This window comes from Chelon labrosus (assembly GCF_963514085.1).
Source record: "Chelon labrosus genome assembly, chromosome: 17".
Classification (NCBI taxonomy): Eukaryota; Metazoa; Chordata; class Actinopteri; order Mugiliformes; family Mugilidae; genus Chelon; species Chelon labrosus.
The window spans coordinates 20850662-20878007 of record NC_140350.1 but is presented as its reverse complement, the minus strand read 5'-3'; the positions used below and the strand labels follow the sequence as shown (position 1 = coordinate 20878007).

Here is a 27346-nt window from a genome sequence, read left to right as displayed (position 1 = left end):
GATAAAATCTGCTTGAGAGATATGTGCATCCGGTTCTATATATATATATATATATATATATTTATCTCCTCCCACAGAAAGTTCTCTTCCGTCAGGTCCTTGATTTTGTTTTCAAACTGGGTCAAGGGCTAGAAATATGAGGAACAGAGTCGTTAAAGCATGCCCCCATAAAGCGGCATTCACAGTAACCTCCTGGGTAAATCTCTCCTTGAAAATGTGGCAGCTGTATTGGAGAAATATCCTGTTCTCATTCTTGGAATGTAGCGTCGCTGTCAAGATAAAATATGCAGAAATCTGACAGCAAAGTCCCCTCGACACGGAGATTGCTGTTTTAGTTTTCAGTGACATAACATAAGCACACTTAACTCAACCGAGTACCTGCAGGACCTGTTATCTGGCAACGGTTCACAACTTCCCAGGTATTGTCATGATCACACAAGTTTTGTGACTGATGAAAACAAAAACCAGCATTTAGATCCAGCATTTCCAAAAACTGTGCCCTGTTTCTTTCACAAACACTGTTCTCTTCTTCACTGCTCAAGCAGAAACGTCTCGGGCGAAATGCTAAGCTCCTAAAATGACCCCTGTAAGCTGGAGCCAAAAGCACGTCAATCCTCGTAGACCTCTGTGTTAAAAACCTCTAACTTAACGGCAGACATAAACACAGCCTTGCATAAAAAACAGTTTTGGTCTCTATAACTAACTTCTCCATTCAGGACAACTGTGCAAGGGTGAATTTTTAAATAACTCACCTGTTTAAATTAAACCAGGGCACTGCTAAGATGGCGACTGCAAGTACCACTTAGTTTGAGCTTCAAAACCGCTCTTTAGGAATCCCAAGGGTGACTGAATGATTCCTACTGCATTAATCGTATTATTTTGCCAATTTCCTAAATCTATGAGAGAGACAGGAGACGTGGGATGAAAAGCAGGAGGACGACATGCAGATGGAGGACGTAAGCTACGTTTTTACCATCGTTGGTATGCGCTACTAAACATTTAACCGTTGGATAACTTCTATTTCTCATCTTTTAAGAACAACTTTGCTGTCTAGATAGATTTAGACATCAGAGGAGTTAAAGGGGAATTACCGTTTTTTACAACCTGGACCTTATTTCTGGCACAAAATATGATCATTTACTCACCCATATAACTTTGGTGTCATTTGGAGTTGTTCGGAAGATATTCAGATATGCGTATATCCATATAGTGGGAGTGACTGGGGCACCGAAACATAGCCTCTAAATAACACATTATCTGCCGCGAAACTCGTTCATTTCACCAATATTTTGTTATGATACACTAGTCCAGAGTTACCTGTTATCATCATCTGGTGTCTAGATTGACCTACTAACTTCTGACCTGGATGATGTCATCTCTGAGCTTTTACCTGTAGTTTGCTACTGCTAGTTTTTTGCAACATGGCTGAGTATTTTTCCCATTCTGAGGTTGTGGACGACAACTTTATTTATGATGGACGTCCTTACCGTTTTGAGCCAGAGTATACGGATGAGGAGCTTGTTGAAAGGAGGATGCGGAGGCAGAGAGAGGAACAGCTGGACAAAGAACAACAAACCGGTGCACATCCGCGAATAGATAGTAACTGGTTGTCACGGGGAATAGCACTAGCGTATCATAACAAAATATTGGTGAAATGAACGAGTTTGGCAGCAGATAATGCGTTATTTAGAGGCTGTGTTTCGGTGCCCCATTCACTCCCACTATATGGATATACGCAGATCTAAATATCATCCGAACGACTCCAAATGACACCAAAGTTATATGGGTGAGTAAACGATCGTATTTTATGCCAGAAATAAGGTCCAGGTTGTAAAAAACGGTAGTTCCCCTTTAAGCGTATTGCATCCACCTAACAGAGAACAGGCTTAGGAACGACGTTAAGTAAAATTTAGTACCATTTATCCATATTGTACATGCGTTTTAATTTTATTTTAACCTCCTATTTTTTTTTATCATATTTTATCATATTTCTGTTTCTGCAGTATATTCCCCTACAATAAACTCATGGCTGAATGTATTAGAATTGAAAGAACGTAGGGGAGTAGACGTACAAAATATGATTAAATATAAAATAAATCAAAAATATTAGAGTAAATCTACTTAATTACATTCCATCACTGTTTAGTAAAATATCCTACGCGCTGTAAAAAATTAACTAATGAAGATGGAGACCAGGAAATGAGAGAAAGTCAGACGGTTGCTATTTTGGTTTCCTCATCACCGGCGTCCTCTCCTCCATGTTTCCATTCATAGAAACCCACTACATTTTACCCTCTCTCCCTCTCTCCCTCTCTCTCTCTCTCTTTCTTTTCCTCGCTTCCTTCGCTCCACCACTGGCTGCCCGGCGGGGGTGGATGCTGAGCCGAGGAGCCGTGATTGGCTGCGGGTCACACAGGAGAAGGCGGCGACGCACCAATGGCAGCTCCCCGTGGCTCGTGCATCACAGTGAGGTCATGTGGAGCGGAGGAGGATTAAAGGAGAGCTTAGTCTCAGTTCACACCATCACACTGCAAAGACGTGACTGGCTGCATGGTACACGGCCAGAACTGGTGTAACTGGTCTTCCCAACCATGACTGTTTGTAAATGCTCTTTTATGCGCTCTAACATTAAGTCTACTACTTTGAATGGGATTCCCTGGCACAGGTGTTTCTGTGTTCAGCTATCGTAAAGAGGACAAGAGCTGATTTCCTCTTCGTATTTACACCATGACATTATAACCACCTGCCTAATATTATACAGGTCCCTCTTTTTACAGCCAAAACAGCCCTGACCCTTTGAGACTCCTCTAGCACCAAGATGTTAGGGGCACATCCTTCAAGTCCTGAAACCTCCATGGATCAAACTTTCTTTCTAGCACGTCCTAGGAAATGCCCAATAGGACTGAGATGTGGGGAATTTAGAGGTCAAGTCAACGTCTTGAAGTCGATGCTGTGTTCTTCAAACCGATCCCGACACCGTTTTTCCTTTAAGGCACATTATCTTGCCGAAAGAGGCCACTGCCATAAGAGTGCACATGGTCTGCACCATTCACGCATCAACGGGCATGCCTCCAGTTCACCTCTTTTCCTCCCTTGGACCACCTTTGATTGCTACCGACCACTGCAGACCGGGAAACCCCCACAGGAGTTGCAGTTCTGGAGCTGCTCAGTCATCTAGCCGTCACAGTTTCTGTCTTGTCCATTTTTTTTCCCGCTTCTTTGAAATTAACTTTGAGGACACAGTGTGAAATAATATATCCCATCCGCCCTGATCGGAGTGTGGCATTCAATAGATCCGTCCACTGGTTACTTAAGAGAGGAGAAGGGATTGTCTTGAGCAGACTTTATTGAGCCGTCCAAATAAATAAACAGTTTGAGAAGCAAAGGGCAAAATAAAATATATATTTGAAGCAGCAATTTTGCTCTTTGGTTGAGTCTTTTGTAGCTCTTAGAGGAGACAAAGTAAAGGGCAGATTTATGCAATATTAAAATTATTTTATCTGTCCTTTCAAAAGTCACAAAATGCTTGAATTGTTAATCGGAAATTTATTTTCATACGTTCATGTTTGGTTTGAATTCTGTGTTGACTCTCAACCTCTTTGTGGACTGTAGGAGAATAACCTACACAGACTGCATGAAGTTAAAATGTCCACTACCTTAGTCCATTAGTCTATCTAACCCAAACAGAAGAAAGGCATGATGGGAAATATAATTCTAACATGAGGAAAACGCTATCCGAGGAGGGTCAGACTCTGACACTGGCGGATCCCTTTTAGTTAATTCATGGCCTGAGAGACGCAGTGCAGCAGATGAATAAAGAGTTTAACGTCACTTTTTGTAATAAGCGTCACTTCAAAAGCAACTACAACCGATTAAGTAGATTTATCTTCACGTAAAGATGCACCGACAAAAGTCTGGGCGGTCAGAGCCGCAGCATGAGCAAAAATGAATACAGCTTTACCAACGTTGTAAAGCTACATACATGTATAATTTCGCTTCCTGTAAATCTTTTTGCCGATTTTATGAAGTTTTGAAGTTGATATGTGGCTGCGTACAATTATTCAGAGACCATTACGGAAAGAAATTGGATATCTGGATGTTTTAACTGTATGACATTCAAGTTGTTAAATAATATTCTTCCACACTCAGAACACAGAAACACCTCTTAGACCCTGGTACGTATTTTCAAATGTTTTTTGTCTTAATCTAAAGTATTATATAAAGCAGAGAAGAGCATAAACCCTCCACTATGAACACACTAGAGTGAATTACAGTTAATTTTAGTGGCTTTCATGTAATATTTTCCTTCATATTCTCACAACCTCACAGCCACAGATGGTCCTCGATGAAAAGCTATATTTATTTAAATCCGATTCTTCCACCCTCATGTTAATAAATGAGGTTGCCTCACACACACAAAAAAAAAACAGATGCGACTCTTAATCGTAAATGTCGTGATGTAAAGCATGACATGAAACAGAGAAGACTAAACTAGAGTTGATTTTAGCGGCTTTCCTGCTGATATTTCCATTCGAATTCTCTCAACCTCACGGCCACAGATGGGTCCTCGGTTGAGGTGAAGGTGATCGTTGCCTTCTGCCGCGGCCCTTACCACGGTCTGTGGCTGCTTTTGTTCTCTCATGTGGTCTCTGCTGCGGCTGCGTTTAGCTCTGACAGGCTGCTCGCTGTGATAAAACCGGAGAGCTCTGGGTGTATGTGTTAGTGGATGACTCATGCGTGCAGCCATGTTTTTTTATTTTAAAATTAATTAATTAATTTTTTTTTTCTACCATTGCTTTCTACAAGCTTTTTCCTTCTCGACAGAATTAGCCCCGGAGTAGAGCAACAAGGTTGTTTCCACGGCAACGCAGAGGCAAGTGACTGACAGTCGATGGTGTCAGTCGTCCCGCTGCCAAACCCACGGAACAAGCTCCCACTTTATTATTCTAAATATTGAACCTTTTCTGCGCCAAGTGGAGTTGAGAGTGGAGATCCGAGGGAACTCACTCGGCTCCATCGGTATGTTCTGGTTTGGGCACCGGTCCCTTTGTAGCAGGCATCCCTCAATTTAGATGGCAAAGCCTTTTCCAGCAACAGAGAGAAAATCCTCAGGCTATTACCAGACTCACTTTGGTTATTTTTTTTTTTAATTTATTTCCAAAAGAAATGTTGAATTAGTGTGTTCCTGAGTAGCTACTGTTATGTGAACACAGTATTCTCAAGAGGGCAAAACAGGATTACGTAACACAAAGTGTGCCGTGAACCCTTAAATCGTGGCATTTCACTGCTGCTTCTCCCTTAAGATGGCTTTCAAACGACTTTGATGAATTAATTTGTCTCCTCGTTCCGCACACACCATGTGGCGCTTTAGTCTGTTCCTGGGCTTTTTTTCTGGCATTTGATGGGGGAGTAGCAGGAAGCCACTGATGTTGTTCAGGATGGCCAGAAATCAAAAACCCAAGCTTTTGTTGCCTGTTTTTTTTTACCCAACTGAGGGCAAAACCTTTTTTTTTTTTTTTTTTTCTATTCAGGCTTTCTCATGCATTTAAATAAAAACCACGATCCTTGTTTTTCTGACATTTGGTTTTTCCATTCAACATCTACGTCTACTCTATATCTAAATGTCCTCAAGGATAAGGCTGGTGCATTTCCCTTATTGTCAACAAATTTCATTACAAGCCCATCTCTACAGACTGTCTGACTTCTCTAGCCTTTCTGTAAATCTTAGTTTCCATCAGACATAATTTCCAAAAAAAAAAAAAACAAACATTAAAGGGGAACTACTGTTTTTTACAACCTGGACCTTATTTCTGGCATAAATACAATACCCATATAACTTTGGTGTCTTTCAGACGATATTTAGATCTGCGTATATCCATATAGTGGGAGTGAATGGGGCACCGAAACGCAGCCTCTAAATAACGCATTATCTGTTGCGAAACTCGTTAATTTCACCAATATTTTGTTATCGTACGCTAGCGCTATTCCCCATTGAGCCCGGAGTGACCTGTTATCCTCAGCTTGTTTACCTGTAATTTGCTACTGCTAGTTTTTTGCAACATGGCTGAATATTTCTCCGATTCTGGGGTTGTGAACAAACCATAGCAGTAGCAAATTACAGATAAACAAGCTCAGAGATGACATCATCTAGGTCAGAAAATAAAAGGTAACTCCAGACTCAACGGGGAATAGCACTAGCATACGATAACAAAATATTGGTGAAATGAACGAGTTTCGCAGCAGATAATGTGTTATTTAGAGGCTGTGTTTCGGTGCCCCAGTCACTCCCACTATATGGATATACGCAGATCTAAATGTCGAACAAACAACTGCAAATGACACAAAAGTTATACGGGTGAGTAAACGATCGTATTTTATGCCAGAAATAAGGTTCGGGTTGTAAAAAACAGTAGTTCCCCTTTAATAAACAGTTTTAAATCCTGCATTTGTTGTGTGTGGACCACTTTCAGCAATAAATCAAGCAAATATTCAGAGCTGTAGTGAGTATTTATAGAGGACACATCTATGGGTAAATGCCTGTGTACGTGTTTTTTTTTTCTCGAGCAATGGATAAAAGCATTTTCTAACAAATTGCTGTTGTTAAATGAGTGAACAGGCAGCACTGTGGTGAACGTTTGCTTTGGTTAAGTTTGTTACTATGGTTACAATAATGGAAACTCTCAGGAACTGTCTGTGGTCCTGGTTAAATGAAACCGAGCTGACAGTCTGTCGGACGAGATAAAATCAAACATGTTGCTGACCCATCCATCAACCCCCGACCTCCCTTTGCACCTGTAATCTCTGATCTAATCTCTCGCGACTTCCTCCTTCGCTTTAGACAGACAGGAGTCACAGCTCCCCCAATTAAATCTAAAACAAACCTGTCAGACTTTAGTTTTCATCCGGGAGGCTTCTTCTCAGGGGACTCATTGTGAGCTACAATAACATGACTAATGCCGTTTTTAAAAATGGATGAAACAGGTCTGAAGCCGAGTTCAAAGATGGGGGTGGTCTGAGGACTCATAAGTCAGAAAGTCAGCAGGTTGATGGTCTGTCAGACAAACATACACATCTAGCAGCACCTGGACGACGCAATTAAAGTCCTTGGATAAAATCAAACACTGGTGATCCATCCATCCACCCCTACCTCCTTCCTTTATAAAATAATCCTCATCTTCTTCGCTTCACTTCAGATAGGCAACTGGAACTTGTTTGAGCTTTCTCGAAGACTCATCCGAGTGTCTTCTTCCGTTCAGTCGTCAGAGGACTCGTCACACTCGTCAGTACCGGCGACAACAGCGCGGGCGGGGTTATTTTTATGTCTGTCTGTTGGCGGACAGTTTTTATCTTGTATTTGACGCACATACATGGAGTTTGATAGCAGCACCAGGACGACAAAGTTGAAAACAAACATCGTTGACCCATCCATCCGCCCCAACCTCCTCTCTTTGTGTAATCTCTCCTGACTTCCTTCTTTGCCTCAGACAGAGTCACGATTCCTACAATTACATCTAAATAAAACTGAAAGAAATTGGACTTATTCACCCGCGCGGCTTCTTCAGTTCAGTTGTCAGAGGACAACAACTCGTAAGTCATTACCAGCTCCAATAGCATCGCCGGCGATGTGTTTATACGTTGGTCGACAGATTACCATCACAGCTACACAAGATGCAGTCATGAAACATGAAATGTGAAGCGGGAAATTGTGTTCGCAGGTGGCTGTTGTACAAGAACTCGAGTATCCATAGGTCAAAGGATCAGCGCTTTGACGGTCATGGTATATGTGGCTTTATGAGGCTTTATTATCAAACCAACAGAAAATCTATTATGTTTAAAAGGGAATTATGTTTTTTTACAACCTGGACCTTATTTCTGGCATAAAATACGATCATTTACTCACCCATATAACTTTGGTGTTATTTGGAGTCGTGCGGACGATATCGGAGATCGGAGCGCCGCGTATATCCATATAGTGGAAGTGAATGGGGCACCCAAAAAAAAAGGATGCAGAGGCAAAGAGAGGAACAGGTGGCCAAAGAACAACAAACAGATGCATGTCTGCGAATAGATAACAGGTAACTCTGGACGCAATGGGGAATAGCACTAGCGTATCATAACAAAATATTGCTGAAATGACCGAGTTTCGCAGCAGATAATGCGTTATTTAGAGGCTGCGATTCGGTGCCCCAGTCACTCCCACTATATGGATATACGCGGCGCTCCACTAGATCTAAATATCGTCCGAACGACTCCAAATGACACCAAAGTTATATGGGTGAGTAAACGATTGTATTTAATGCCAGAAATAAGGTCCAGGTTGTAAAAAACGGTAATTCCCCCTTAATGATGGATGTTTAATGGGACAAAGGAGAGAAGAATTAAGCTTTAGAGACAATACTGTAATTGGGAGCATTAATCTTGGTAAACAATCAATAAAATAATAACGTGGCGTGCTCTTTAATGACAACATATCTGGCAACAGATTTTCTTCATATGAGCACGACAACAACTTGAAATGAGCCAAAACCATAATGTCTTTTTTCGTGCACGGAACAAAAAGTGGTTCTGCACTGACTGCACTGCTACAGCAAAAAAATAAATAAAAAAAGGTAAAAACCTGAGCTGCGTGATGTGCCGACGGCTCACGACTCACAGATGCCAACAAAAAAAAAAAAAGTATGCTGCGTTTTGCCCGCTCAGCAGTTCCACCTTATAACCTGAAACAAACAGCGTGGAAGTGATGGAGCGGCTGTGACTCACGGACGTCATCGAGTGCTGCTGCTGCTGTATGCGGTGCAATGCCACGTTCCACTTACCGCGATGTGTGCACGATGTTGGCTGCAGAGAGCCGTGGCTAATCCGACACACAATTAGAGAAACCTCAACAGCCGCAGACCTCCTTTTTTTTTTTTTTCACTTTTTCAACAAGATAATGGACAATTAAAGGTGACACACACACAGGACACTGGGAAGAACTGACGCGTAGCTTTGCATGTGTCGTGTATCTGAAACGCATCTAAGTGGAGTCAGTTTCCAGATCAGCCCGCAGCCTCTGCTCAGCCTCCACAGAAATACCGGGGAACTTACATGTAATTCCCTGTGAGGTTTTTGAGCAGGCCCAGTGCTGCTCTGCACAAAGCCTTAAGGCGGTGTTATGTAATCTACCAGCTGGATCATTGGTGGATTGGTGGAAGCCACATCATGTCCTGACCTGAACTACGTCTCTCTGGAAGCTCCTTTAATTGAACCAGTTTCTCATAAACAATAGTAATAGTAAAAGTGAGTGGTAAGCGGTTGTTTCTTTTCTCCTGTGAAGTGAGATATGTTAAATCAGTGGGTTTAAGTGTAAACTACATGTGGGCTCAGGATTTCACGTGACCTCTTAAACATAATCACATGTTTTCGGGGTTATTTATAGCTGCTTTAAAAACACAAATATATTTTTTTTCTCACCTCAAAACAAGCAGCTATGGGTTTTAGTAGGCGTTAACGTGGCTTCTGTTTCAAACTAGATTTTGGCACTTTATGATTGCAGTTACGATTCTCTGTAATTTTCTTAACAAAAAGCCTTTCTCACTCATCGTACGAGGTAGCGCATCACAGTCAAGGCCGTAAAAAAGCGAAACGTGTAGCACAGAAAGAAACGTCGCTTCAGGCCTCAACGTGCTGACTTGATCTTATCCCAGCCATCTGTTTATTTATTTTTTATTTTTTTACTTGCTGGTGACTGTGAACCGCTCCCTGGCGTGGCAGCGATGGCTAAAAGCGGATGCAAAAACCTCCAATAAATAAATGTGACCTTAACCCCATAAAGCTCCACATTAACTTGATTTGAATTTCAAATCCTTACTTTGGAGTTAAAATCATTCAAATCTGCTCATTTCTAATCTTTTCAGAGTTTCAGAGTAGCACCGGCTTTACTCTGTGGTTGTATTTGTTGCACTTTAGTCAAATTTCTTTCATGCTTTCTACCACACTACCCTCCCTTCCCTTCCCTTCCCTTCCCTTGTGTCTTGTGTGCTGACTTTAAGAATTAAACATATTGATTCAGGCTGAAAAAGACCAGCGACCTTTAGACTACAGCTTCGGTTCATCACTCCGAGGTCATTTATGTTAAATTAGCTGCGGACGCTGAGAGTCGATTCTTGCGTATTTGGTGGCCTCCCCTGACATTTTCGCTGCCGTAATGAGGCCAAAATTTCCAGCTGAGCACAAGTAACATCAAACTGGCTTTCCTCTTGCGGCACACTTGGGTCAAAATGTCACAAAAACAAATTATCATGATTTCTTTATCGAACTCTTATTAAGCTGTTCTCTAATTTTTGCAGCGTTTGTGACTTTTCAACTAGCTATTAAATGATTTAAATCTGAGGAATAATTGTTAGCTGGAACCACGTAGCTTTCCTCTGGCACGTCATGTTTTAATTGCACTAATATTTAAATAATCAGCACACAGCTCATTCTGTTGCTCCACTGTTCCTTATATTAATATACTACGAAGCCTAAAAGGCATTTAATTCCAGTTACATAATCAAACGTGTAATTACACTTCATGACCTTGGTGTTTTGTCCCTTCCTGCAGGAGCTCTTAGTTTGGATTCAGATAAATTATCCTCTCCGTGCATGGCTTTAGCTCTAGGGTTCACTCATTCAGCAGCGTTCAGGTACATTTTTCAAGGTTAGGCAGGCAGGCAGGCAGGCAGGCAGGCAGGCAGGGACCCTGGACTATAGCGTGAGCTGCACTGCTTTGCATTCAGTTCATCTGCCACAGACATATGACTCATCATTTGAATTATGGGCACCTTGTGTGAACAAAGACACCCCGCACTTCAGAGCAAGAGCAGCAGCAGCAGCATCAGACTGGAAGAGCTTCTGCAAAGTGTCCATAATGCTGCGAGAGGGAAAAAGGAGGACACTGCACACTTTTGAAGGTCATTGCACTTCCAAAAATGGGGTCTCTCCAGAGCTGAAATTAATTAAGACACCTCTTTTTAGAGCCATCAATGTGAGCCGCTGCTGCTGCTGCTGCTGCTGGAAAGACTCTCCATTCTTTACAGTGTTAGACAGAGTTACAAACCATGAACCTGTCACGGCGCAAAAGACTGGACTGTAAGTAAAAGTCTCCTCGGCTGCTGCCTGGTGCTGTCAACCTGCAAATTTATATTCTCACCGGTTTACTCATCCACTTTGTAAGAAAATCAATAAATATAATGCAACTGCAGTAAATCCTGCACCTGCAACGATATTAAGCTACAAATATAATACAGCTTCTACAATATATATGTACGGTATGTCTCACCTACCTACCTACCTACCTACGCACACATGTGTAGCACCTTTCAACAAAGTAGGGTCTTTCCCCCTAATGTCAAAGTATCCATGACAACCGAGCAAACCGCATCCACCGTAATAAAGGCTAAACATCGCAGCACGACACGAGAGGCGAGTCACGGATAGTTCAAACATCCGTAATAACAGCTGGACAGTGGCTTTATAGGAGATTTACAAAGTTGTATGGATATATGAGCTGTCGCTTTGTTGTTTTACTTTTCAACCTCAGCAGCACGATCCCTTGTTTCAGAAAGACAGATGAATGTATGGTAATCTGGTCTAAATATGATGTGAATCCAGCAGAGTGCCGCTTTAAGTTCGTGATTTGTTACATGAAGCATGTTTCCTTCATTATATCTTTCATCGGTGTATCTGATGGAGGACGTGTTTGTGTCTCTGCACTGAAGGAAATGAGAACGATGCAGTTTTTAGCACCAAGGTTTTGGGGTTAGCACTTTCCCAGAACAAGAAGAACCTTGAGCGACTAAAGTGATTGGTTGAACACATATTGATGCAGCACAGGTGACTGATATACTCGTTCAAATGTAGGACGGATGTTAATGCAAGGGGCTGGAGGAGGTCTAGGTTACATTTGTCCTCATTCCTTTGGTAGTGTAAACACAAAATGAGTCTTGGGTCACATTAAAGTCACTGAGGGGCTCTTGCATCAGTGCCGCATTCATAAATAATGATTGCCTGAAAAGAATAAAGAACTGTAAGTGATGTCAGTCCATTAGTGGCGAGAGCCTTTTAAAATATTATGTCCTTACAGCTGTTAAATAACTAAATAATAAATGCACTTCTCATTTAAATAACGCATGTGGTTAATTATCGATGCCATCATGTTGATCTTGCTTGGAGTTCAGTTATTATGTCTTTATTTACCTTCATAACCAGAGATTACGTTGCGTATGGAGGCGTATTCCAGGGGGATGAATGTGGAGATGCATTTTAACCCAGGTGTGAACACAGATATTCAAAGCTGGACACTTGCGATCAGACTGTAAGGGACAGCTGGTTGTGAAAGGTCTGAACAGGGCTGTAAAACGTTAGCCGTGTAAACAACAGCTCCGAATGTTAGCCTTAACAACACAACACAGGGAAATGCACGACATTGTGTGTGTGGTATTATCTGTTGCTTTCTCATCCACCGGCAAGCCGTGCCACTTCAGTGTTCCTATTAGTGGAGCAAATGCAAAGGAAAAAAAAACCCTCGAGGGTATTTAGTCCTCTGGTGAGCTTCCTATTGTTGTGTCTTACTGAAGCTGCGTACTGGCAGCAGCATACAGCAGCAGCATAGTGGCCTTCAGGTCCCGTCTGAGTTTGCATGTTCTCTGCATATTTGCATGTTTGCATGTTTTCCTCCCGCAGCTCAACAGTCCACTCCACTCATAATCGTGACTGTGTTCATCTGCCCTCCCCCAGTGCATGCTGGGACAGTCTTAAATACCCAGTCTGTCAAGTGATTTAACACCTTACTGTGCGTCCACACAGTACAATTAAGCTCTGGCAAACATAAATGAACGGTATAGAGCCCAGGAAAGTTTGTAGTTTTATAGTAATATACTGTATGCTAATGCCTGTATCCCACAGAAGTGTGCTAACAATGACAACGCTGAGGTCTATGTTAGTTTAGCATGTTTGCATATGCTAAATTAGCTGATGTCTTACGAGAATGCCATTACTTATGCCGATTGGCTTTTGGTCTTTGACAAAAAAAACATAAAAACTCAACCCAATAACCTGCATGGTGAAAGTCCTCAGAGCTGAAAGTCATATAATATTCATACAATATCTGAAAAACAAGCTGAAACAAGGGCAACTACACTTGTAGAGTTTCTTGAATATGTTTCATACAAGTAGATTCTTTAGCTGTAAACGACTGGTGGGGAGCTGCGCCCTGTTTGACCTAGAGCTTCTTGAGTTTCATTAAGGTCTTTCTCTGGACTCTGCTAGCCCTTAATGAGTAGTAAGGGAGCAGAGGAACACTCGCCATTAGCTGCATTAGCAATTGATTAATAGCAACCTGCAGTAAAACTAATGGAATAAAAGTAGAGATAATTACAAGGCTTTCTGTATAAAGGAAACTTGTTTCTATTCTAATGACTTCAAGGCACAAAACAAAGAGTCATTGTACTGTCTTTGCATCAGGCAAGGTCACACCAGCACTAGCTGTTTACCATCACTGTGTCAAAGCCGTAATGGATGAGGAATGCTTTGTATGTCAAATACTGCAGGCTCAACAATTGCCATTGGTGGTGGAGGGCAGTAACTGAGGCTGCCCTCTGTGGTAATCCCAGCGAGACACTCTGATTAAGGGATTACTCCTGCAACTAATTTCACAGGCCGGGATAGACCAAACCAGAGCTCAGAGGGAAAAGGGTGGGAGGAACAGAAGTTGTAGGACAATCTGAGGATGAGAAAACATGAGAAACACCTGAAACATACCAAAGATGAACACTGGTCACTCTATAACAGTTCACGCAGAGCTGAATGCGTTTTAAATCCATTAGCCAGGCAGGTGTTTTTCTACGACAGGATGCCTCAAATCACAGAAAAACCCCTTTAAGGAGAGACGGAGGCTGACACAGCCTAAAAAACACTTTCAGTTTTTAGAGCTGCTCTAGAAAGCCATACAGTTACTTCCCAGATGCCTCGGAGGATGTACATCTCCAGGGGGATCAAATCTCCTAGCTTCATACTGCTCTGATTAAACAGTGAAAAGCCATCGCGCAGACAGATGGTAGCAGGAAAAAGTAGGACTTTCAGAAATTCCATGCAAGCGCCCTTTCTGTGCTCAGACGTCTGTTGACTTTCCTTTAAATCTCTGCCTGCTCGTTGTTTTTTTTTTTCTTTTTAATGCTTTTTTCAAGGGAGCGGCAGCTATCTCACGGGCGCGATGTTGTTTTATACTGTTTACAGCCGATGCATGTCCATTGTCTTTGAAACTAGTTCAGCTCAGAACGAGGTCACTTCATTCTGAGACAGTGCATGTGGGACTTCGGTCTGATTCGTCTGCTGGAAAGTGACAAAACCGTCTAACGCTGGCTCACTGCAGATGAAATCCACTCAGAGCTCTGGACCGCAGCTTTATTCTGGATCATTGCTATGGTAATACACACACACACAACACATTCCTCTGTGACGCAGCAGTACCTTTGCTTTTGAAGCGACTGGCTTTTGATGTTCTAATTAAAGCAGAAAGAGGAACATACTGTCAGATACGCTGAAAGAGCCGGCGCCGTAAATGCATCCTCATCCTGCATGGCTGAAGACTAATGGGCCTCTTTTATTAAATGAAACGCTTGGGTCACCCAACTATGCACTGCAGCGTCCACCCTCAATGTCAGGGATCTTCGCTACCTTCATTTCCTGTCCAGCTCCTAATAGCAACTCTCAAACATAAGACATAAAATTTTACTTTTCAAGGTGAAAACGATGAGAACGACTTTCCACATCAATCTGAATTGGACATTTTTAACTTCTACCAGAGATGAGACATTGGCTCTTCAAACCGATTGAACTCATTCTGATCAGAGATGTGTTTACATGCCCCAAATAAGGACAGAACTTCACAAAGTCACTCAGGCAGATGTGGGGCGTCGAAATGTCTGGAAATACGACAGAAGAAGAAGAAGTTTTTCTCTATAAATTTACTGATAACACAAGATGACCAAGAGAGTGTTGTGACTTCTAATTATTTTGACGTCTACTGAAAATCAGGACTATCTTTTAAACACTTGTTGGAGGTAGGTAGCGTTTTCACAGGTCTGTATTGGCAGAGAAGATAACAAATTTATGCAACGCTGACCCTCCTCCCTACACCTTGAGCAGTCCTCACAGTCTTTTCCCGCACGGCTCTCCTGCATAATTGTCACAGCATAATCACAAATAATGACAATTTCAAGTGGTGCACAAGTGAGACATCTGAGACGGTTAATGTTCCTGTGATTAAAAAAAAACAAAGACGTGCCAGCAAGCTCTAAATAAAGATAGTCCCCGGGCCTCATAGAAAAACACTACAGTCCAAAGAAGTCAACAATGAGTTAGTCCACACTGAGAGGCACAATGAGACATTAAAACCTGGAAGACCAACAAAAGTGCGTTAAAATAAACTAGATATTTGTAGCTGAATACTTCTGATCCAGAGAGGAGTATAATCAATAATATTAAACCATCGTTATGTCCCCATTGAGAAAATAAATCTAATCATCATTGATCAGCTGTTATTAGGTTGGGCAGATTTAAATCAGTTCCACCGCTCATTATTTTCGGCTGTTATTCTGTACACATTGCGTTACTACAGATGAAAAGGTCAGTCATTTTTGAGACACATCAGCTAAGTGTGAACGCAGCCCCTGAAGCGTGGGAAGACGGCGTGGGTGGGCAGTCGGACATCAATGCCGCTGTACGCTCCTCCTGTATTGGCATAAATCTGCTCCCTCTCCTCTGCAGCATCCTACTTCTGCAGGACGGCCTGAGGGAAGTCCTCATTAATAAAGCCCTTGAGGGGTTTGGTTGTTCCAAACAAAGCGAGCTCGTCCTTGAACCAGAGGACATGACTTGTAATGGTTGAAGCTTGTCCTGCCACAAACAGGAGTTCATGGAGATGTGTGAAGATGATTTTAAGATTTATTGTTGTTCTTTTCAGTTCAATTAGTTTAAAAGGAAGAAGCATGGTCTTCTTGAAAGCAGAAAAGTGCTTCTACTTGATTGACAGTTAATAAAGATGTTTGTGAAGCTAATGTTGTCTTCAAATGGAACTCGTGAGCTCGTGGTTACGGCCCAGGAAGGGGTGTACACGAAATACCTGGCGTTCAAAAGATAACATTAGCACTAAATCCTGATTACACTGTTGCTAGGCAACTGTTGCCGCCAAGAGGCTAACAGTTAGCAAGCTAGCAACCAGGTAGCTTAATTTTTGTGAAGCTAATGTTGTCTTCAAATGGAAGTTAGTAAGTCCAGACTCCAGTGCTAGCCAACTATCGCCATCGAGAGGCTAACAGTTAGCAAGCTAATAAGCAGGTAACTTAGTGTTTGTGAAGCTAATGTTGTCTTCAAATGGAACTTAGTAAGTCCCGACAACACCGCTGCTAGCTAACTCTTGCCGTCAAGAGGCTAACAGTTGGCAAGCTAATGACACCATTTGAAGGCAGCATAAATCTGTTTGTCATATGAATAATTTAAAAAAGACAACTAACCTTTCATCAAAATATATATGGATTAAGGTTGAGATGGTCAACTAAAGAAAAGGAGAGAGAACTCCGGTGCTAGCCAACTGTTGCCATTAAGAGGCTAACAGTTAGCAAGCTAATGTTGTCTTCAACAAGAGGCTAACAGTTAGCAAGCTAACAAGCAGGTAACTTAATGTTCGTGAAGCTAATGTTGTCTTCAAATGGAACTTGTGAGCTTGTGGTTATGACCCAGGAAGTGGTGTACACAAAATACCTGGCGTTCAAAAGATAACATTAGCACTAAATCCTGATTACACTGTTGCTAGGCAACTTTTGCCGTCAAGAACGGCACAGAGGCTAACAGTTAGCAAACTAACGACACCATTTGAAGGCTGCATAAATCAGTTTGTCATTTGAATAATTTAAAAAAAACAACTAACCTTTCATCAAAATACATGTGGATTAAGGTTCAGATGGTCAACTAAAGAAAAGGAGAGAGAACTCCGGTGCTATTGCCATTAAGAGGCTAACAGTTAGCAAGCTAATGTTGTCTTCAAATGGAAAGTCCCAAAAACACCACTGCTAGCCAACTCTTGCCGTCAAGAGGCTAACAGTTAGCAAGCTAATGTTGTCTTCAAATGGAAAGTCCCAAAAACACCACTGATAGCCAACTCTTGCCGTCAAGAGGCTAACAGTTAGCAAGCTAATGTTGTCTTCAAATGGAAAGTCCCAAAAACACCACTGATAGCCAACTCTTGCCGTCAAGAGGCTAACAGTTAGCAAGCTAATGTTGTCTTCAAATGGAAAGTCCCGAGAACACCGCTGCTAGCCAACTCTTGCCGTCAAGAGGCTAACAGTTAGCAAGCTAACAAGCAGGTAACTTAATGTTCGTGGAGCTAGTGTTGTCTTCAAATGGAACTCGTGAGCTTGTGGTTATGACCCAGGAAGTGGTGTACGTACAGAAAATACCTGGCGTTCAAAAGATAACATTAGCACTAAATCCTGATTACACTGTTGCTAGGCAACTGTTGCTGTCAAGATGCCACAGAGGCTAACAGTTAGCAAACTAACGACACCATTTGAAGGCTGCATAAATCAGGGATTGATTGTCTTTTAAATAGTTTAAAAAAACAACTAATCTTTCATCAAAATACATGTGGATTAGGGTTCAGATGGCCAACTAAAGAAAAGGAGAACAAGAACAAAACTACTTTTAACGCGAGGCAGGTGATTTATTGCTAAAACGGTGGCCGTGAAGTCACACAGCAACTCCGTCCAACAGGCAGTCATCGCAGTCTGTGGTTTATCCTCTAATAAACCCGTCACCAGCAGCTCCTCCAACACCGCCCACTCCTCTAATTGTGTGTGTGTGTGTGTGTGTGTGTGTGCGTACATCCTCGAGTGTGTCATGTGTGCAGGAGGAAGCCGGATTTACCCCCCTTGTTCTTTACAGCTGTGGGAGACGTTTCTGTTTAATGAGCTCTAGAAAGGCTCTCCCCTCAATTACTATCTATCAGCTTTGTGTTTGTGTGTTTGCCTCCCCCTCTTCCACCTCTTCAAGTCTTCATCAATTCATCAGCAGTCAGTACAAACAGACGGCGATGTCAGACACTCTGACCAGTTTCTTTATTCTGGATCAAATAAACCATGCTATGGGTGCTAGGTTTCATTTTTATTGTATTAAATCCCCAGTTTCTGATTTAAATTCATCATTATTTAGCAGTTTAATATAATAAAGCAACATAATAAAGATCTTACAGGAAACAAGCAAGTACAAATATCAGCGGGGTGATGGCTCCCCATCAGCACCAGATTGTTTTTAAATTATTTTGGTGGTCCCTGCTTGGTAGTTTGTCTACAAGCTGCTCAGGATGTGACAGCTTCAGTGATTAAATATAAAAATGTAATAGAAGGAGCCACCCAACAGTAAATACAGTTACATTTCAAACCTCCAGCTGTTTTCTTTAAAAGTATTTCAGGAATTCGAATCCATATTATAATAATGTCATGGTTTGGACGGATAAACACCCTGAAGATGCTTCTTTGGACTTTTTTTCACTAATTACTAATGTAATCAGGAGATTAATCCCTACTGAAAATAATGCAATTAATGCAAAAAGGTTAAAATTGAACGATAACGCAGCTCTGAATTCTGTATATCATTTATATTACCCGGTATGAGTCCTTTAAACAGTCATTTTCCTGGTTATATCTACACATTTTTATTTATATAGCGTCTCTGGTGCAGATTTTTACTCGCAGTAGGGTATTTTTACCTGCATTAATTGCACCCGCTAACCCGTTAAGAGCTGAAGAGCAGATTTAAGTTCCTGAATTCCGGTACATCTCAAAGGTGGATGCGATCACAGGACTGACGTCTACTTCCGCCTACAGCCCTGTGTTCGTCGGCATAATTTCGGTCACGCTTGGGATATAATCCGTGCACACACACTCCAAACCACACTGTGTTTAGAGGGAGTAAACCCCGTCCTCTTTCTTTTCAGATGTGATTCCCAGCTGCCTGGAGGAAAACGGATTAACTGCCGTCATTTTAACACACATACACACGAGCTCCGTCCACACCTCCAAACTCGTCCTAGCACACCAAGTGCTTCTCCCACCCCCTATTAACACACACTCACACACAAAGGGGATCTCTCTCTTCTTGCAGAAGTCTATTATTAGCTGTTCAACCCAGAGACAAACTAATGACACGTTGGGATGAATCACCAGAGCTGCTGCCTCCAACTATCTAACTACAGTAGACAGCCATGTAGGATGCTGGCCACCACACAAATATAAACACACTCATACCATCAGTCTGCTTCAGCGACTGCAGCAAAAGTTATCCTCCATTAGCCGCTGAGGCCCACGTGTCTGAAGGTTTTCAGTCCAACACCAGAAATCACAGCTTTTGCTTTACACGATCTGAGACTGGGTATTTAACCATTTTTTCAAGTTTTTATCGTGTGGAAATTTCACTGAGAAACTGCACTTTTCCTAAAAACCTTTTTAATATCTTTTAGCTAATTGATTTAGTTCACAGCTCTCATCAATCCCATTTCCAACCCATCCAATATCGTAAACGGATCAGGCATCAGTCAGGCGTGACGGCGTTTCTGAATTCGGCTTGTTCGTCTACGGCGTGCTGCCTGGTTTCATGTCACCTTACATTAAAATCACCAAGGCAGTGCGGTATACAGACTTTGGGAATTGGGAATTTGTGAAAAGAAAGAGATTTATTTGGTATTTGAAGAGACAAAAATGAGCCAAAGAGATGTATATTTGCCTCAGGAGGTGGTGCAGACCCAAAATGGAGCTAAAAGATAAAGAATATTAGATTTACGTTTGGCACAAACAGAAATATGACTCCTACAAATACCGCCTTAAGTCAACGTTTTCATGTTATATTCATGCTTAAGCGACATTTAACGCTTCTCTACAGAGCGATTTAGCCTCTTTCAGCTCATTACTTTACTGTTTTTTCCTCAGCAGCATCATTTACAGCTAATGGTATTGGGAATATTTGACATCGATAATATAGGACACTTGTGGAAGAAAGTCCTCATTACAGAAATGGTTGCAAATGCTCCATTAATTGCAAAATAAAATCCAATATTTACACTAACAGTTCATTCTGTAGGAAGGACATATTAGAAGCAGCTAATTCATGGGGGGTTATGTGGTTGAACTAAAATGTTATCGCCTTGGAATAATACATGAACGCTCTAGAGTTGGAATAATGCTTGTTTGACCCGTTTTTCCCGTTATTCCAAACAGCAGGAAGCAGTTTTCCGCAAAAATCAACCTTTCGTTTTGTGTCTCTTTTCACTAATTTCATCTCTTTACTGAGGAAAAAAAAAACCAACATCCCCCCTGAGTTTGACACCCCAGCTTCCTCACTGATTTTCTACATTTGCTCAGACGACCAGAGACATTAAAGACACGTTTCCCAACTCTCTCGAGCCCAAGCGAGCAGCTAAATAACACAGTGAGCGTCCAGAGAACCTGGTGTACTGATTGGCTCTTTCGTCGTCGTGAAGCACTGTTATCAAACTCCACATATAAAGACGCTTGACTGAAGCATGGCCCGCCTGCTCCTGCTGCCGCCGCCTGCTGCTACTGCTGCTGCTGTACTCGCACTGACCATTATTACCCTGAGCAAGGATGCCGTGCTTGTTACCGTGACAACGGCTGTATATGATGCAAAGACACGTCGAACGGGCACGCTAGATGAGACTTCTGACGCGCGTTCGTTTTTTCACTGCGAGCGCAAATGGACGGGCCACTTAAGGCTGCAGTCGATCCTAATGGGAGCTTAAGTGATACATTAGATCGTGTATCAGGGTCTGAATGAGGGCCGATACATGATCCGTGTCCTCTGTAACTCCAGCACAAGGGAAAGCATCTGCAGGACTGACTCACTTTACTATTGAAACCAGACAGAACTGAAATCTGCCAGATTAGCCGTGACGTAATCAAAGAATTTGATTTAGGCACCAAAAATATGTGGTTAGGTTCAGAGAAATTTCATGGATGGAGGTAAAATAACGACTTCCTTAGATCCCTGATAACTCCAGCAACACTCAACAAAATTCATCTGGTTATTGGTCACTTGCTTATTGCATCCACTGCCACAGCTCTTGTAGCTGTTTTTGGTCTCTACCACCTTCTGAGGGAAATACCCAATCCTCTTTAGTTGCTAAAGTCTCCACTCACGTTCACTATCTAGCTGCTATGGTCGTGCATCACTTCGACCACGTAACCTGACATGCACCTCCCCAGCAACTTAGCTGCACATCGCGACGCTGCAGACTGTAACAGCTGTGAGTGGTCGGAAACGGTTCGTGGTTTCTTGTTGCCACGTCGCGGCTAGTCTCTTCCTGAAGGCGCCTCTTTTCGTTGTCGTACATCATTCTGTACAAATTCTCTACTGATGACAGCTGCTTTAAGGTTAGTCATGGTTACAATACTGGTAGTTTGCATGTTCTCCCTGTGTCTGCGTGGGTTCTCTCCAGGTTCTCCAGCTTCCTCCCACCGTCCAAAGACATGCTGGTTAGGTTCATTGGTGATTCTAAATTGGCCGTAGGTGTGAGTGTGAATGGTTGTCTGTCTCTCTGTGTTAGCCCTGAGATAGACTGGAGACCTGTCCAGGGTGTACCCCGCCTCTCGCCATATGTCAACTGGCTCCAGTCCCCCTGCGACCCATCACAGGACAAGCGGTTGCAGAAGATGAATGTTTTTGTTTAAATAAACCAAAAATAAACTTCCAGTTTGAATCAGGAAATGAACTTGAGTCTCTTGAGAGTTTTCTGACCCATCTATCCATCAAGCCGGGACTCTTCACACATCTCCGCAGGCTTTGTAGCTCTATATCTACTTCCTCTTCTGCCTGTTATTTCTAAACATATACTCTATGTCGCGGCCACAGACTGAAATAAAGGAGTTTCTCTTGGATGTTCCTCAAAAGACGATTCCTCATAATTTTGGTGAACCCCCGACCTTTCCTCTAGCGCCGTCTAATAACTTAGCAGCTCTGTTTTGCGTACACCCCACAGCAAAAAAATAAATGCCCCTCTTGACCTTCACAGCTCTTCACGCCACCCCCTATGATAAACTGCTGCACGGGGAGAGTAGCCAGCGAGTGATTCATCGACTCTAACAAGCCAAATGTAAAAGAAACTACCTCTGCCAGAAAAGAGACACGGAGGGACGTTTCACAAAGTAAGCTGAGGCAGCGAGCTGCAGTTATTTTGGTAACTATGGCTAATAGATGTTTCACACATCCAGATTGGATGGACTCCATTTAAGTGAGTGTCGCAGTCAGTCAAACCTGGTCGGCAGTGACACTCACGCTGGGAATCACATCTTTCTGCCTTGATTTTTTCATAAATCGATTATTTGTTTTAAAACCATAAAGTCAGTTGTATGTATTATATAGCATTGTAGCCAGAAATTCATATCCTCTAGACCTAGAAGTCTTTTATGTAGAGTGCAGGTGGACAAAATAGGTTAATTATTTTATTACGGTGTCTAATTTTAAATCACAGTGGCACAGTTGAGAAAAAGATAATAGATGAAGTCTAAAAACACGGTTTAAACTCCTGGACAGGACCTCAGCTTTCTGTTTTCTAGAAAAGAGGAGGCAAACAATTGTACAGAAATCACAATGTCCAGCAACGACTGGGAGGAACCTGCAACAGACTGGTTTCATTGTCCACACCGGTACCAAGCACCGACCTCTGGGGCTGACAAACGGGGGAAGCCAACGAGGCAGAAACTGCAGCGTGGCTCTACCTCAGCGTCACCTGTCCGCCTTAAGCTCCACTCGCGCTCCACCTCTTTTGGCCGTTTTTGAATAAGCCAGGAGTTAGCTGGAGTCCTGCCAAGATGTCGACGTCTGGAGAGCTTCAAAACTTGCAAAATGGCCAAGCTACCCTCTCCACACTACATTTACTTTGACAGCCCCATTTACTGGACTTGATACAGACACATAGCACACAGTAGAGACAAGTCCCCATTTAAAATTGAATCAGGACTCAGTCGATGCTCAATATGAAAAGATCAGGGTCAGATCAGGGGGCAAAAAAACCCAAACTTGATGGGGACATCCTTCCTTCATTGTAGCTTGTGTAAAGAGAAACCCCTTGGAAACTGGGTTACATCGCATATTGTCTATTTTTAAAAGCACTTAATGATGAGCCCTGATTATATTTCTGCTGGGATGCCGTCCTCTTAACTGGTGTTCCTCAAGAAACAGAAGCAGCCGAATAAGAAACTCATTAAATAAGCAGGCTAAAGAGAGAACTTCAGAGGTGTTGATAGTAGCTGTTTCCCTCATCGAATAAATCTGGATTTATTCACAGTAAATAGTGTGAAGACGGAGAGAGAGAGAGAGAGGGCGAGAGAGGGGGGAATGATGGTGTGGCGAGCTGTGCAAGATGTTACTGAGTGTTTAATGCTCACCACCAGCAGCCAATCAAACCTGGACATTATGACCGTCTCATATTGATCCGTCTACTCCAACAGGTTAAATATGTGAGCACTCTGCAGTAAATGCATCCCGTCAACCAACACACGCTCTCTCCACCCCTCCCGGACCGGACCGAGACACACATACTGTATGTATATGTGCAAACCGGTCGCTAAAAGTCATATATTCAGACAGACATCCAGGCGGCAGTCCCCTTGCCACTCGGTGCCCTAGATGAGTCCTTCCAGCCTGTTCTTCCCAGCACAGTTTCTGCACCTATTTTGGATTCGAAACCAGGCCAGGCAGCAGAGCTCAGGGCAGCGAGCTCTCTCTCAGTTTTGATGCCAAGTTTGTCTCAAACTCTGGATTTTTTTTATTCATTTATTTTTTTTTTTAAGGCTGTCAGATGAAAAGCATGAATGTGGAGGTCTCTCCTCCTGCAGCCCCCCATTTAAAAGGAGACAACCGCATCTACATTTATGACTCTCAGGGAGCTGACTTCAGACCTGTGCTCATTCATCCGGTGCACGTCTTGGATTTTTCTTTCTTTTCTTTTCTTTTTTTTTTTTTTAAAAAGAGTCGTAGCTAATAACGTAACCGGTGGGGTTATTTATAGCCTCCGTGAAGATGCGCTCAGCAGTGATGGCAATGGCTTCCTCCCCCTCCTACACCACAGTGACGTGGAGCTGTTACGCAAAACCAGGGGTTCACCTTTTTTTTTTGCAGACCTCCAGCTCTCTGACACCACTGGCGTAAAAAAATCGAATAATAATAATAAAATAAATTGTGGCACGAAGCAGGAGGCGCTGTCACATACTTATAAATACAACACACACACACACACACACACACACACACAGCCCGGGGCGAGGCAGCCTGCAACTTCTGCTTCAGCTTTTAATTCCTCCAAACGCTTCACTTGTCTGAACTTGATGCTGGACACACCCAGCGTGTTTGTGGAGCAGGTTGAAGGCAGACATCCCCGGGGTCACCCAATGCCAACAATTTAAATAAATAAATAAATAAATAAATAAACAAACAGTGATGTTATTATTAGAAATAGCAGCATGCCATGACAGAAAGTGGTCACTTAACTATTTGTAAAGGTGCTGGAGACACAGGTCGAGGCATTCTCCCTCCACTTCTTCCTCAGACACCAGGTCCGTCAAGGGGCGCATCGGGAGCGGGTCGCTCTCCTGCAGAGGCATCCTCATCTCCCGAATAAAGAGCTCCAGGAACCGTCGAAAGGTTTTCTCCTCTGCTGTAGAGCCGGCCATCATTTCTCATTCCTGGACACACAGAGACACCTTCGCCCGTCAGTGCAAAAACACACACTTAACTTGCCGGGCTGAGAAGAAGAAGAGTCAGTACACTATAGCCGAAGAAGAAGTAGTGGGGCTGTCAGTGCGCTACCATACTACCTGAATAAATGTGTACTACCGGGAGGAGCGGGGGGCCGTTGACTACCGGTGTGTCTGACAAACAGCGGACCCGACTTGGACGAGGACGCACCGACGGACCGAGCGTGGCGTGTTGCGGTGGTGGTTATACTCCTGGACGAGCTGTCACAAGCCGGACTGAGCCCCCATTCAGAGCCGAGCGGGAGCGCGCACCGCGTTATCGGGGATTTCGGATGATCAGAGAGCAGTGACGTCAGGGGAGACGGCCGCCGTACGTCACGAGCGCGCACGCAACCCCCTGACGTCTGAGACCTTGTTGTGGATCACAATAAAGGAGAACCTGACCTGAATGTTAAGAGGTGGAGAAGAAGAAGAAGAAGAAGAAGCACTTGGTTACTAAAGTAAAATTTAGAGACGTCTCAGAATAAACTTTTAATATGTTTGCCACTTCATTAGGCACACTAGTGAAAACAAATCCATTCTAATAAAACAGCCCTGCTCTAAAACCTTATCCTCATGGTATTCAGCATTAGAGCTGTTGATTGAACTGTGTTTCCAATTTAGATCGAAATTAAACAATTGCAGGACTTGTATTCTGGTCATAAAGGGAAAGTGCTTGATGGGAAAATGTCTGGCAGAATGGAAAAAGGCACTGACTAAAGATTACACCGGTCCCAACATAAAAAATAGAATAGATGTAGACAATAGAGATCTATATTGTTAGTTTTTCTGTAATGATGGCCTCCTGTCAAGACCCTGAGACCTGATTGTGGACTGTCTTCTCAATCAAGAGCGATAATATAAAGTGTTGCTCTCTTTATGTACCCATGAGGCTATTTACTTTTACTGCTGCACGCAACCAGGACTCAGAAATAAAGGATTTGTTCTTATTCATTTGAACATATATCAAGTAAATATGTCAGCCGTTTTCTGGCGTGTGAGCCAATACCGTGGGAGAGCAGCCACTGTTTGTTTTGGACAGAAAGTTTCTTGGTGGTTAACCAGCTTTGTTGTGTTGTGTAACTCTAACAAATTCTGACAAAACTTTGTGACACACCAAGTCTTGACCAAACAGACACAACACAGTGAGGACAGACATTAACTAATCTGTTCAAGGGTAAATGAGGAGCTTCGCCTCTTATGGAGCGTCAAAAAGAGCTATTTTGAAGGTATCAGGTAACTGGGGCACACCAGGTGAGTTTATAAGTAGAGGAAGAAAGGGACAGGTGAGCTAGGGAAGGGTTATATATTTTTATTTTTTTTTACCAGGGTGAGAGAGGCAGCAGAAGCCGTTGCTGTTTGTTTGCTCTTTGCCAGTGGAAATAAAATGCACCAAACGCCATGTTTTGCCTGGTGATTTAAATCCCCGAATGCCTCAGTGTCTGTTTGATTTGAATTTAGTTTGTTTTTTAAGTATTTTTTCATTATATTCTTTATAGGTTTGAGACAAATAGCCACTATAAGAACTATAAGAAGAAGACGAGTTGATGAAGACCATGTACGCCCTTTCAAGTTGATGTTAGATGCAGGAAAAATGAACTAGTGGAAGGATTTAAGTTACAAGGACAAAATGCAGATGTCTAGACGACAAGGTCAGAGCATCTTCATAAATTGCAGATCTTATGGGTTGTTCCTTGTCTATAGTGGTCAGTTTATATCAAAAGCGGTTCAAGGAAGGAAAAGAGGTGAACTGTCTATAGGGTTATGGTTTGAGGAACACAGCAGTGAGTTCAAGCCTCCAAATTCACCAGATCTCAGTCCAGTCAGATTCATACAAGTCAGATCCACGAGAGGCTCTATCTCTGAGGCTCAGTAAGTAGAGCGGGTTGTCCACGAACCAGAGGGTTAGCGGTTCAATCCCCGGAATGTGCCACATGCCGAAGTGTCCTTGAGCAAGACACTGAACCCCCAGTTGCTCCCAGTGCGTGGCACTGGTGTGTGAATGTGTGAGTGCTTGTGTGAGCGAATGGGTAGATGTGTCTATGACTGTAAAGCGCTTTGAGTACCAATAGGTAGAAAAGCGCTATATAAAAGCAAGGCCATTTACCATTTACCATCTCGTAACTTGTAGGACTAAAGCAAACCTTCAAAGGAGTCTAAAGGAGTCCATGCCTTGACGGGTCAGGACTGACACAATATTTGGCACAGTGGTTGTAATGTTATGGTTGACTGGTGTTTATTCATTCCATGTCCAAATGCACTTTGTAGGTAAAAGATCAACTTCCTTAAATCATTGTCATGAAATGTCTGTTATTTTTGGTAAAAAATCAAATTTTTCTTGATACTTTTCAGATGCTTCATGATGTGATGACTTTCACAAAAGCGGATGGTTTTCACATTCAGGTGGTGAAGGAGGAAGCTATTTTTTTTTTTCTGCTCAAGTTGAAGTGACAGCGGTTAATTTTTTATCACGTTAATCTCACCAAACTGGTCCAGGCAGACGGTTGCGCTGAGTCTGGTTTGGTCAG

General features: G+C 42.6%; 1 protein-coding gene across 1 annotated transcript in view; it reads right to left on the bottom strand.

Annotated features, from left to right (window-relative positions):
* The window catches only part of ppm1e (protein phosphatase, Mg2+/Mn2+ dependent, 1E), a 48076-nt gene that overhangs the window by 19252 nt on the left and 1478 nt on the right, over positions 1-27346 (bottom strand). The window contains exons 2-3 of the mRNA XM_084564234.1: positions 24900-25223; positions 24574-24767 (exon numbers count right to left, since the gene is read on the bottom strand). Of these exons, the coding sequence (XP_084420360.1) occupies positions 24574-24758 (185 nt within the window). The 5' untranslated portion in view covers positions 24759-24767; positions 24900-25223. The remainder of the gene's footprint in view (positions 1-24573; positions 24768-24899; positions 25224-27346) is intronic.